The sequence below is a fragment of the Helobdella robusta genome, assembly GCF_000326865.2.
Source record: "Helobdella robusta unplaced genomic scaffold HELROscaffold_96, whole genome shotgun sequence".
Taxonomy (NCBI): Eukaryota; Metazoa; Annelida; class Clitellata; order Rhynchobdellida; family Glossiphoniidae; genus Helobdella; species Helobdella robusta.
This window is the reverse complement of record NW_008705547.1, coordinates 350190-362604: the sequence shown is the minus strand read 5'-3', so window position 1 is coordinate 362604 and position 12415 is coordinate 350190. Positions and strand designations below refer to the sequence as shown.

The window sequence follows — 12415 nt, the reverse complement described above, 5'->3', positions numbered from 1 at the left end:
TTATAAATTTGGTGCCGTCTTTTTACCACCGAGGAATTTTTGATATCGTGCGACACAATTTTTTTTTTGTCTTTATTATTGCAGCTCTGACATACGCAGAACCACTTACAATGTTACGGATATATCATCTATATATATATCTTTAGTAAAATGTACATCAAAATGTACATCAAAGTCGGGTGCATGGTGATGTGAGGCAGGCTAATGGTATATATGCTCCTTCAGTCGAAACCACGAACAAGAAGGTCAGAGAAGGGCATCCATTCATTGATTCCTTCTGGCATTTAACGTTTCAAGTATTCAGGGAAACAGACAAAAAGCGAAAAGATCATTGTGTAACGTGTAATAACAACAATAATAATAGTTATAATAATAATAGCAATAGTAAGTAATAATGATAGTAATAAACATAGCAACGATTGTACTATTAAATACACTGAAATCATTGTTCGTTTATTATTTATTAACTTATGAATGATTTGATTATTCATCATTTTCCAAAAATTTGTAAAGAATTAACTTATTAACTTGTAGCACTGTGTTTATATCAATTACAAATAAATAAAACATAAAAAAATGAGTCATTGCTTGGAAGAAGACTTGGAAGAGTGCGGAAAGCATTACGTTTTTTTAGCACAAGTTAAAGTATAAACAACAAATAAAATAGAAGAAAATAAATGCATGCAAAAATTTAATTAAAAAATTTTGTATAAACTTTACTAACAACCTTTAAATTGTCATCCTTAATTCTATCACCCTGCTAAAAACATCATCATCTCATTCATCGAATTGTTAGCACCATTATGGTCTCATCATCGTCGTCATCATCATCATCTGATTCTTTTTCTTCTTTCACATCATTATCATAATCCTCATCATCATCAACATGATCATCCAAATAGGCACGGTCGTTATTATCTTCAACTTAATTATTTCCAAAATGTTCTTACATCACCATGGAACCCATTACCATCATAATCGTATTAGTCGTTACCATCAACTTCATTATTCCTCATCGCCATGCTTATTTATCATTCCCATCATTATCTCAACATCAACCGCCCAACAAAACACACAATCTTACCACGAAAAGAAACCAACAATCCCGAAAGCACCAACCATCCCAAATGACTTCATCCTAACCATCCAACAATCGCTTTTCACTCTTAATTCCTCGAATAAACTGAATTCAAAACTATCGGAGCCACCGAAAGCACTCTGTGCGCTACAAACAAATGCGCCTTTTCTATTACAAATATCCACATTCGCCTCGTTATAGACAAATACGTAGCTGGGTTGTGTTACTTCCTTCATGAAGTTAACGCTGGAACCGTTTGGAAATTTTACGGAAACGTAAATCGGGGCCTTTCCAACAACTTCGCAACTTATTCTCAGGTTGTTTGCTTGAATTTCTGCCTTAGCGTCTAAAATTTCAAGTGTTTTCTTTTTTATTGTCGTGCCTCGAGGTTTAGTTGTGAAGTCAGCATGTTCGTCTTCGTCGTCGTTAGGGGTTTGCATCAGCAGGTCTTCCTCCGAAAACTCATCAATAGGATATTCACGTAAATTCTGAACTGCCTTTGCATAAATCGCGTCCAATTTTTTCTGAACATCAGGCTGATCGTAGGCTGTTATATTGGTGAAGTACATGACTTTGTACAGGTCGTCATCGACGTTCACATCTGGACACGAATAGAGAGCAACGCTATGGAGGTTTGTAAACGTTTCTAAGACATTGTCATTTAAATTAAGTTGTCCGACCCTATCAAAGACAAGTTGCCTGACTGAGGCTTGTACGTTCCAGAGTTTGAGGTACTCGAGCACGTAGTAGAACTGGATGTCTCTGAATGTTAATCTTCGGATTCTTTTCAGTTTGTTAAGAACTTTCAGAGCCCTCGTGTTTCCGGTTAATACCAGGGTCCGAAAATTCGGAGAAGACTGTTAAGCGATGGATGTATTGTGGAAATGATTGTGAGAATGAGCCATACAAGAAAAATGAAAATGAGTTTAAAAAAGGTGAAGAATGATAGAAATTGAAAATGTATGAAAACATCGAGATAAAATATTGAATATTTATTAGCAGACTGCAAGTATTTAAGAAAAAAACTGCCCATTTTAAAAATATTAAAAATAGATCAAGGTAGATAAAATCTACTTCTGATCCAATAAATAAATGAAACAATTAAATATTATAAAACACACACACACACACACATCAGCGGAGTAGCCCGAAATTTGCAAAATTTGCTTAAAAATGTTACAAAATTTATTAACTTATTTTTCCATGTCACACAATCGTTATCAAATTTCACTATTAAAACCAATATATTTGTGCAAAATTCAACTAAACTTTGTTATTGTTAAGGATGCTGATACAGTTCTCAGTCCAAATTCTTAAAATTTTTTATAGAGATTTTTTTCAATTTTGACATAACCCTAATCAAATTTTCCATCGAGGGGTTTTAGCCCCAAAGCTCCTACCTTGGCTACGCCTCTGACACACACACATATGCATACACAAACATACATACATACAAACGCATACACGCATAAAACACAAACCTGGAGCACACTGGCAGTTGAAAGGATGGCTTGTTCATCATCTGGAATGTTCTCATCGACAAAAAGTTCCTCCAATGAACGCATCAGAGGGAACACGAAAGCATCATTCGACCAGAAGATGTCACTGAAATTAGGAGAATTTACAATATAAAGTTGTTTCAGAAAGAGCACATTTGAAAACAAATTTTCCGGAATACGATATTGGGTCACGCAGTTTTCAATCAGTAACTTTATAATTGTTAACCAGTCAAAAAAGGATTTGTTAATCTTTCCGAATCTTACATTGATGAAGCTGAGATGTAGTTCCGCTTTTATAGCTAGAGCTGGGAAAGGCTCGTTCATTATAGCCATAAAGCAGTTTTCAAATGTACAGTTAGTTGAACTACATACTTCGGAGCAGTTGCTTTCTATGGCGCCTTTCTCGAAACTTACTCCATAACTAGCTTTAAAACCATGCGCACTTTTCTGTGAAGTTTCAATGTCAGCCGAAGCAGTGGATGGCGCGTTAGTAGCTGCTGTCGTAACTTCTTGGTGGTATGTCGCTATTGCTGTCGTAAGAAGGATGAAAACCGTAATGAAAATTTGAAACAACTTGTTGAAGTGAGTGATTTTCATGTTTTGTAGGCCAAAAAATTTATTATTTTTATTTATTGTTATTATTTATTATTATTTCGTTCGTGCATGTTCGTGCATTTATGTTTATATAAACCGGAATGTTTTGTTTAAAAGAAGTTGTATGACGTTGCTTTGTTTAAAAGTGGATTAGGTTTTCAACGGTGAATTATTTATACCTGGTTGAAAACATTTTGTGGCTGGTTGATTGATTTGTTGATTGATTGAATGAATGAATAAATGAATAAATAAATGAACGAACGAATGATTGGTTAGTTAATTAATTGGTTGATAAACTTGTTGATCAGTCAATTGATTGATTGATTAACTTATTGGTTTAATGATTGACTGATTTAATTCTGTATAATTCCCCAAATTCAATTTTAGAATATTTATCATCCTAACAAATTACTTAAAAAAACAATCTACAAAGATAATTATACCTACAATTATTTTTTAATTTGTTAAATTTATTCAATAAATTGTTCAATTAACTATTTAATTTAGTTTTTCTTCAATTAGCAAATCAATCTCTTTTATCTATTGCTATTTCTGAGACTCGCGGATTGGCCAGTAGCTGATAGGTTTGTAATTTGTCGGTTGCTGACTGGTGGGTTGGTGATTGGCTGGTTGGTGATCGGTCTGCTGGTGATTGGCTGGTTGGTGATCGGTCGGCTGGTGATTGATCGGTTGGTGATCGATCGGTTGGTGATCGATCGGTCGGTGATTGGCTGGTTGGCGATATGTCGACTGGTGATTAGTCGATCAATGATTGGTAGGTTGGTGATTGGTCGGGTAGTGATCGTTTGGTTTTTCTTTGGCTGATTGGTGATTGGTCCGTTGTTTCGTGGTCGGTTTGTGATTGGCTGGTTTCCACTCCGTTAGTCGGTGATTGGTCGGTTGGCTGATTGTTTAATTGTTCTATGATGAGCGGGTTGTTAACCAATCAATAGATCAAAAAAAATTAATAAATAAAATTTATTTTATTCATATGTCTACTTATTCATTCACACATACTCACCTAATTACTTTCCACCCACAAGTTCATTTAAATAAACACTTGTTCATTCAACCATTTTTTTGTTAATTTCACTCACTCACTCACTCACTCACTCACTCACTCACTCACTCACTCACTCACTCACTCACTCACTCACTCACTCACTCACTCACTCACTCACTCACTCACTCACTCACTCACTCATTCACTCACTCATAATTTATTAATTTATTTATTAATTCAATCATTCGTTTAGTAATTTATTCATTCACTCATTCACTCATCTATCCATCCACCAAACCTCACCTCCTTGCTGTCCACTTTCGTCAACTGGGACAAAATAATAATAATAACAATAATAATAATAATAATAATAATAATAATAATAATAATAATAATAATAATAATAATAATAATAACAATAACAACAATAATAATAATAATAACCATAACAATAAGAGCCATTACATCAAAAACAACAGCAACAGCAAAATGATGTCAGCTTCGTACAAACATTTAAAGACCATCAACCGCGGTCAATAGAGGAAAGGTTAAAAGTTAAAGGTCAATTTACAGTCTTCAAAAGTTCAGAGGAGTCAACGACACGCCACAAACACCGTATATATGAATACGTGCTAAATGACACATCACACACGAAGCATGTGATACTCGGGGATCTTTTTGTCGTATTCGAACCCGGTTACTGCGAAACAACATTAGGCGACCGTAACCACTAGGCTATCACGCCGCCCTAAACGAAACACAACAGTGGATTGTTATCCGACAGTTAAGTTTGCTAGTTCCACACCGAAAATTAGAAAGAAGATAGAAAAACAGACAGAATTGAAGATGAAGCCCAAGAAATACTTCACTGGAGGAGCAGAAAAGGAAGGCAGTAAAATAATAAACTCAACTAAGAGTTTTAATAAATCAGATATTGACGACCCCGAAAAGTCTTTTACATCGTATTTTGTTCGTTCAAATAAAAACTGTCATAGCTCTGAGGGCAGGAATTGAAATTACAATAATTCCAAAAAGGTTGCAGCAGTTTGGAAATCAGGACACTGTATGAGGTTAAAGGTTAAAGGAGTGAAGCAAGTTAAGAGAGAGTTAAGGAAGCTAACGAAGGAAAATGATTTCTACTGGAAAGATTTGTATAAACAAGTGGAATGTGGAAAATAAATGAAACAAAAGTCGTCCCAACACAACCAACTGCAAATGAGAAATGCTAGACCTTTTATAAAATACTCAAATAAGGATGAATCCAAAGAAAACTTCAACAAAAACACAAACAGAGACTTAAGCGGTCCGTTCATCATATATTTTCGGAAGTAGTCCAAACGAAGTGTGACACATAGGGGTATGGGAAAGAGGATCAAAAAACACAAAAAAGGGACCACCTTCATGGAATTGACAGTACGGGACTAACAAGTTAAGAATAGCGTAAATGAGGGATGCCGATTTTGTAGAGAAGAAAAAAAAACATTTCTAAATCTTTGGTCCAAAGTTTTGATTCTAGTATAAAAAACGCAAACATGGTTTTGGGATAAAAAGGCTCGGAAAATCTTAGCGAGATTCCGATGGATGCAGAGGAGGTTTTGAGATTAGAGTCAGTGGATCTTCAACAAAACAACACTCAATAATATTGTAATAAAAAAATTATAATAATGTCTCACAACCATTGGAATTCTCCTGTTGATATTTCCTGTAGAGATACATGGCTCCTAGTCCGAGAAAGAACATCACTATAAACGTTATTATGAATATGAAAATTATCCGATTCTCTATTTTCAAGGAAAATCTCAAAGATTTCTGACTCCATTTGGCCTTGCTGTTGTTGTTGGCGTCGGGAGCAGGGCTGCTTTTGTTGTCGTTGGTGAAGTCGTTGTCGTCGAGAGTTGAGTTGGCTTCGTATTTGGTTCTCCCGATGTCTGGGAAGACTGTTATTGTCATTAATGTCGTACCAGTTGTTGTAGCCGTCCTTGCTGTCTCTACCAGACGTCTAGTGGCCTTAGGCGGTCGTTTTGTAAAGAGTTGTAGTGTTGTATGGTTATATCGTTGCTGAGTATCTGACGAAATTGTAGTAGTAGTTGTTGTTGTTATTGGAATTTGTGTTCTTGCTACTGCTGCTGCTGCTGTTGTTGTTGTTGTTGTTGATGATGTGCCAAGTTTTGCGGTTAATGTTGTTGTTGATGATGTGCCAAGTTTTGCGGTTAATGTTGTTGTTGATGATGTGCCAAGTTTTGCGGTTAATGTTGCTGTTGATGATGTGCCAAGTTTTGCGGTTAATGTTGTTGTTGATGTGCCAAGTTTTGCGGTTAATGTTGTTGTTGATGATGTGCCAAGTTTTGCGGTTAATGTTGCTGTTGATGATGTGCCAAGTTTTGCGGTTAATGTTGTTGTTGATGTGCCAAGTTTTGCGGTTAATGTTGTTGTTGATGATGTGCCAAGTTTTGCGGTTAATGTTGCTGTTGATGATGTGCCAAGTTTTGCGGTTAATGTTGTTGTTGATGTGCCAAGTTTTGCGGTTAATGTTGTTGTTGATGATGTGCCAAGTTTTGCGGTTAATGTTGCTGTTGATGATGTGCCAAGTTTTGCGGTTAATGTTGTTGTTGATGTGCCAAGTTTCGCGGTTAATGTTGTTGTTGATGTTTTTGTAGATGTTGATGTTGTTGTTGTCGACGTTGATGTCATTATGGATATTGTTGTTGTTGTTATTGTTGTTGTTTTCGTTGTTGTTGCTGGTGCGGTTGTTGTTGTTGTTGCCGCTGTTGCTGACAGCAGCAAAAAAGAATTCATATATTTTGTGGTCGTAGCAGTTTCTGGTCGTGGTGATGTAGTTGTAATTGTTGTTATTGATGCCATTATTGAAGCTGCTACTGTTGTTGTTGATGTTATTGATGTTATTGTTGTTGATGTTATGGCTAGTGATGCTGTTGTTAAATAACTTCGACAAACACCTTCTTCAGTTGTATTCCTACCAGCTAGACCAAAAATAAAAACCAAAGTCGAAATAATAACGAATATGTATATTTGATAATACATATATATAGTAATGTATGTGAATATATATATATTTATATATATATATATTATATATATAATTGGGTTATTGGGTATATGTTCTATATTATTAATCTTAGGTTTATAAATCTATATATATATATATATTTCTTGATGTAATAATACAATTATTAATGAGGTAATAAAATCGCTCTTTTGCAAATTAAATGAGAATTTTAATAAATAGTTAAAGAATTATATATATATATATATATACAAATATTAATATACATATTTATATAATTATTTGTTTGTTTATATATGTGTGTATATATTCATATAATGTTGTTTCAATGTAAACATTGATAATCATTAATAATAAACATTCATTGATAAATATACATTACTTATAATAAAAAATTTATTTATAAACTCTTTCAAAGATTATTGTAACTAATTATTATATATAAATTATTATGCGCATAATTAATATGTATTTATTTTAGAAAAAAATATCGATAATAATGCTACAAAGATCATAAAATCATAAAAATGGCAGATTTAAACATTATTTTTACTTTAATTGAATTATATTATATATTATTTATACCAGAATTTACTTGTACAATACGCTATACCTAAGCTTACTCTTATTAAACATTATTTTTACTTAAATTTTTTTTTAATCATTTTAAGCTCGTTCGCTTTTAATTTGTAAATATTGGTTGATTTCCTAAAAAAGAATTTTATCCACCAAATTCGCTTAAAATTGAATTGACGTTAAAATAAAAATAAAATCTGACGTTAAGTTAGTGTCAATTAATTAGTTGACAGTTTTTTTAGCTGTATAAAAGTGAATTAAAAAATTATGTTCATCAGGTTTTTAAAAAACCGGTTTTTCATCTACTAACTAACTCTTAAAAACTAAAACTCTAAAAAGTCTACTAAACTAAAAACCAAACTAGACTAACTAATTGATGGAATAAATTTACTAATTTATATATTAAATTCAAAATTAAATTGAAAACAACAAAAAAAACATCAAAAACGCTAAAAAAATAAAATAAATAATTATTATATTATAATATAAAATAAATAAATAAAACTAAATAACAATAAATAAATAAATTAAAAAAAATTAATAAATTAAAAAATTTATAAAAAATATATTATAAAATATAAAGCAAGAAAACTGGAAACATGATCTTCTCTAAGCTCCATGGGAGAATTAGTTTCACTAGTTAGTTAATTCTATAATTAGATTTAGATTATTTTGTTATGAATAACATATATATATAAATATATAAATAATATTTATAGTCTATATTTAATAAATTTATAATATATATGGTGTAAATAACATATGTATATATATATATAACCTTTTTTACAATATTCTATAAATTCTACCAAATGTTTGGCGTTAATATGTTTGTAGTTCGTTTTTTAAATTTTTCTCACTAAAGTTTTTTGGTGAACGTTTAGTTTATTAAAATTCAAAATAAACTTATTTTCCGAATTCATGCTGCAAATAAGGCAAATAATAGAATATTGTAAAAATTATGGTTTATTACCAACATATATATAATATTAAATCTATAATATAAATGATATATATATATAATATCTATAATAAATATTAATATATGTATGTGTGTTTGGAGTAATTTATTTAATAATTTTTATATAAAAAATTATACCAACTAAATTTTTAAATTGATAAAAATGTTTATCAGCTAGGCTTATCGCAGTGAGGAGATTTAATAGAATTTCATCATCAAAGTTGTCATCATCATCATCATCGCCATCATCATCACCATCATCATCACCACCACAATCTTCATCATCATATTTTCAATCATCATCATCATCTAAATCATTATCACCACCATCATCATCTAAATCATCACCACCATCATCATCTAAATCATCATCATCATCCCCATCACAACTATCACCGAAAAGCCTTCACCACCATTTAACATCGTTGATAAAGTTAAATGGGCCGATGACTGTGGCTGAATACATGAGAATCGTTCTAACCAATGCCAACCATGTATGCCGTCATTATTATTATTATAATTATTATTATCATAATAATTATTTTATTATAATTATTATTATCATAATTATTATTATTATAATTATTATCATAATATATATATTTTAATTTTGATTATCAAATACAATTATTGTTTTTTTTTTTTTTTTCTTGTACGTTTTTACGATAAAAATAAAAAGGTGATTATTATAGATACCATATAGATACAAGGTTCAGACTGTATAAAAGTCTTTTTGTTAAATTTAATGCAACTCTATGTTGATGATAAAATTTGATTGATAATGAGATTGAGAATGATTGAACCCCCAACTGAGCAGTTAAACCAGCCCCCAGTGACGAGCGTTTTAGATTGATAGGATTTCATAATTATTTCATTATTGATATTTGGTATAGTTAGAAAATGAAAGGGTTATTTATTATTATCATTATTATTATTATTATTATTATTATTATTATTTTTAGGGTTACTACATGCAGAAAGATGTCTTTGGGGCGAAAGGCGACTTCACCACATCCCCTGAGATTAGTCAGATGTTTGGCGAGGTTCACTCGTTCATTCGTTTGTTTGTTCTCTCATTCGTTCGTTCGTTCGTCCAATTATTCATCCATTAGTTCGTTCATTCATTTGTTTATTCATTCATTTTTTATTTTCTCGTTCGCTAATTCATTCTCAATCGATCAGTCATTCAACCAACCAACCAATCAATCAATCAATCAATCAATCAATCAATCAATCAATCAATCAATCAATCAATCAATCAATCAATCAATCAATCAATCAATCAATCAATCAATCAATCAATCAATCAATCAATCAATCAATCAATCAATCGATCAATCAATCAACCAATCAATCAATCAACCAATCAATCAGTCGTTTAACCAATCAATCAATCTATCAATCAATCAATCAATCATCCAATCAATCTGTCAATCAGTCAACCAATCAATCAATCAATCAATCAACCAATCAATCAATCGTTCATTCAAGATGGTTGGAGTATGGTGTGTCAACGAATGGATGAAAAGATTTGCTAACAACAACAACAACAATATCAACAATAACAATAATAAAAATAGATTCAACATTGTTGAACTGGGTCCAGGGCGAGGAACTCTAATGGCGGACATGTTGAGGGTAAGGTTGATCATTCATTCATCATTCATTCATTCATTCATTCATTCATTCATTCATTCATTCGTTCGTTCGTTCGTTCATTCATTCATTCATTCATTTATTTATTTATTCATTCATTCATCCATTCGTTCATTCGTTCATTTATTCATTCATTCATTCATTCGTTCGTTCGTTCATTCAATCATCATTCATTCATTCATTCATTCATTCATTCTTTCATTCATTCATTCATTCATTCATTCATTCATTTATCCAAGGTCTTCAAAAAATTCCCATCCATCCTTCCGAATCTCTCCATCCATTTGGTTGAAGTCAGTCCCGCTTTGAGGAAACTGCAGGAAAATATGATTCGGGGAGGTCGTGATGATGATGATGTTTGGTGGGTGACGATGATGATGATGATGGTGTTTGGTGGGTGACGATGATGATGATGATGATTCCCACCATCATCATAACAGTTAACAAAGAAATTCGAGTGTCCTGGTATGATGGTCTGGGTGAATTTGTTGCTACCAACAACAACAACTCATCATCATCATCATCGTCGTCGTCATCATCATCATCTTCGTCGTCATCATCATCGTCAGCAGCACCTTCATTTATTATCGCTCACGAATTTTTCGACGCTTTGCCTATACATAAATTTCAAGTTTGTTTGTTGGTTTGTTGATTGATTGATTGATTGATTGATTGATCGATCGATCTATCGATCGTGATTGATTGATTGAAGTTAAGATCTACACCAAGGGGTGGGCTAACTTTTTGCCGTAATGGCCGTATTAAGAACTATCTTACCTTTGAAGGGCCGCATCTGTACTTACGTATAAGGGCCGCATAATGGTACATTGACGTTGCGAAATGTTTTGCTTCATTCGTCATCTCATTCATTTATTCATTCATTCATTCCATTCATTCATTCATTCTTTCATTCATTCAGAAAGTCAGTGAGCGATGGCACGAGGTTCTGGTTGACGTCACAGATGACAACAACAACAACAACAACAACATTAATAACAATGATAAAAGTAGTATTAGTAGTAGTAGTAGTAGTAGTAGTAGTAGTAGTAGTAGTAGTAGTAGTAGTAGTAGTAGTAGTAGTAAAAGTAGTAGTAGTTGTGATGATAATGATGTTGTCAGCGGTGGTGATGATGCTGATAGTTGTAAGTTGAGATTTGTACTATCGCCAGGAGAAACATCTGCTACTGTTACATTTAAAGAAGTTGGTCAGGCGTTTTCATTCATCCATTCGTTCATTCATTTATTCACTCATTCATTCACTCATTCATTCATTCATTCATTCATTCATTCATTCATTCATTCATTCATTCATTCATTCACTCATTCATTCATTATTAAGATTAGTTTTCGTTTCTTCATTCACTAATTTAGTTGTTTTGTCTTTTATACTTTCTTTCATTCCTTTTTTTACTCGTCTATTACGCTATTCATTCATTCATTCATTCATTCATTCTTTCATTCGTTCGTTCTTTTTTTCAGGTTTTAAAAGCTTCTCCAGTGGATCATGTTGAAATATCATTTGAAAGTCTCAAAATTATACGACAGGTTGATTGAATGGATAAATGAATGAATGATTGATTGATTGATTGATTCATCATCACATCACCACCTTCACAATCATCATCATCACCAACATCCTTACCACCATCACAATCATCATCATCACCATCATCACAATCATCATCATCATCACCACCACCATCACAATCATCACCACCATCATCACAATCATCATTATCACCATCATCACCACCATTACAATCACCACCACCATCATCATCACCACCAGATGGCAGAGTACATCCATCACCATGGTGGTTTCTCCTTAGTGGTGGACTACGGTCACGAGGGGGAGAAGGGTGATACCTTCCGAGTGAGATGACGTCATCTTCGTCGTTATTATTATTATCATTATTATTGTTATTATTGTTGATGTTGTTGTTGCTTGTGTTGTTGTTGATGTTTTTGTTGTTGCTATTGTTGTTATTTTATTATTTATTATTATTATTATTATTATTAACAT

At 32.5% G+C, this 12415-nt stretch overlaps 2 protein-coding genes across 2 annotated transcripts; both read right to left on the bottom strand.

The window, feature by feature from the left end:
- Positions 1-1080: 1080 nt before the first annotated feature.
- Positions 1081-3174, bottom strand: HELRODRAFT_182993 (hypothetical protein; the record flags this gene model as incomplete). Its single annotated transcript, XM_009033710.1, has 2 exons — positions 1081-1935; positions 2560-3174. 2 exons carry the CDS (start codon positions 3172-3174, stop codon positions 1081-1083), a joined length of 1470 nt encoding a protein of 489 aa, XP_009031958.1.
- Positions 3175-5830: 2656 nt separating this feature from the next.
- HELRODRAFT_182992 (hypothetical protein) lies at positions 5831-7835 on the bottom strand (the record flags this gene model as incomplete). Its single annotated transcript, XM_009033709.1, has 3 exons — positions 5831-6240; positions 6296-7050; positions 7813-7835. The coding sequence occupies 3 exons, from the start codon at positions 7833-7835 to the stop codon at positions 5831-5833; spliced, it is 1188 nt and encodes a 395-aa protein (XP_009031957.1).
- Between the last annotated feature and the right edge of the window lie 4580 nt (positions 7836-12415).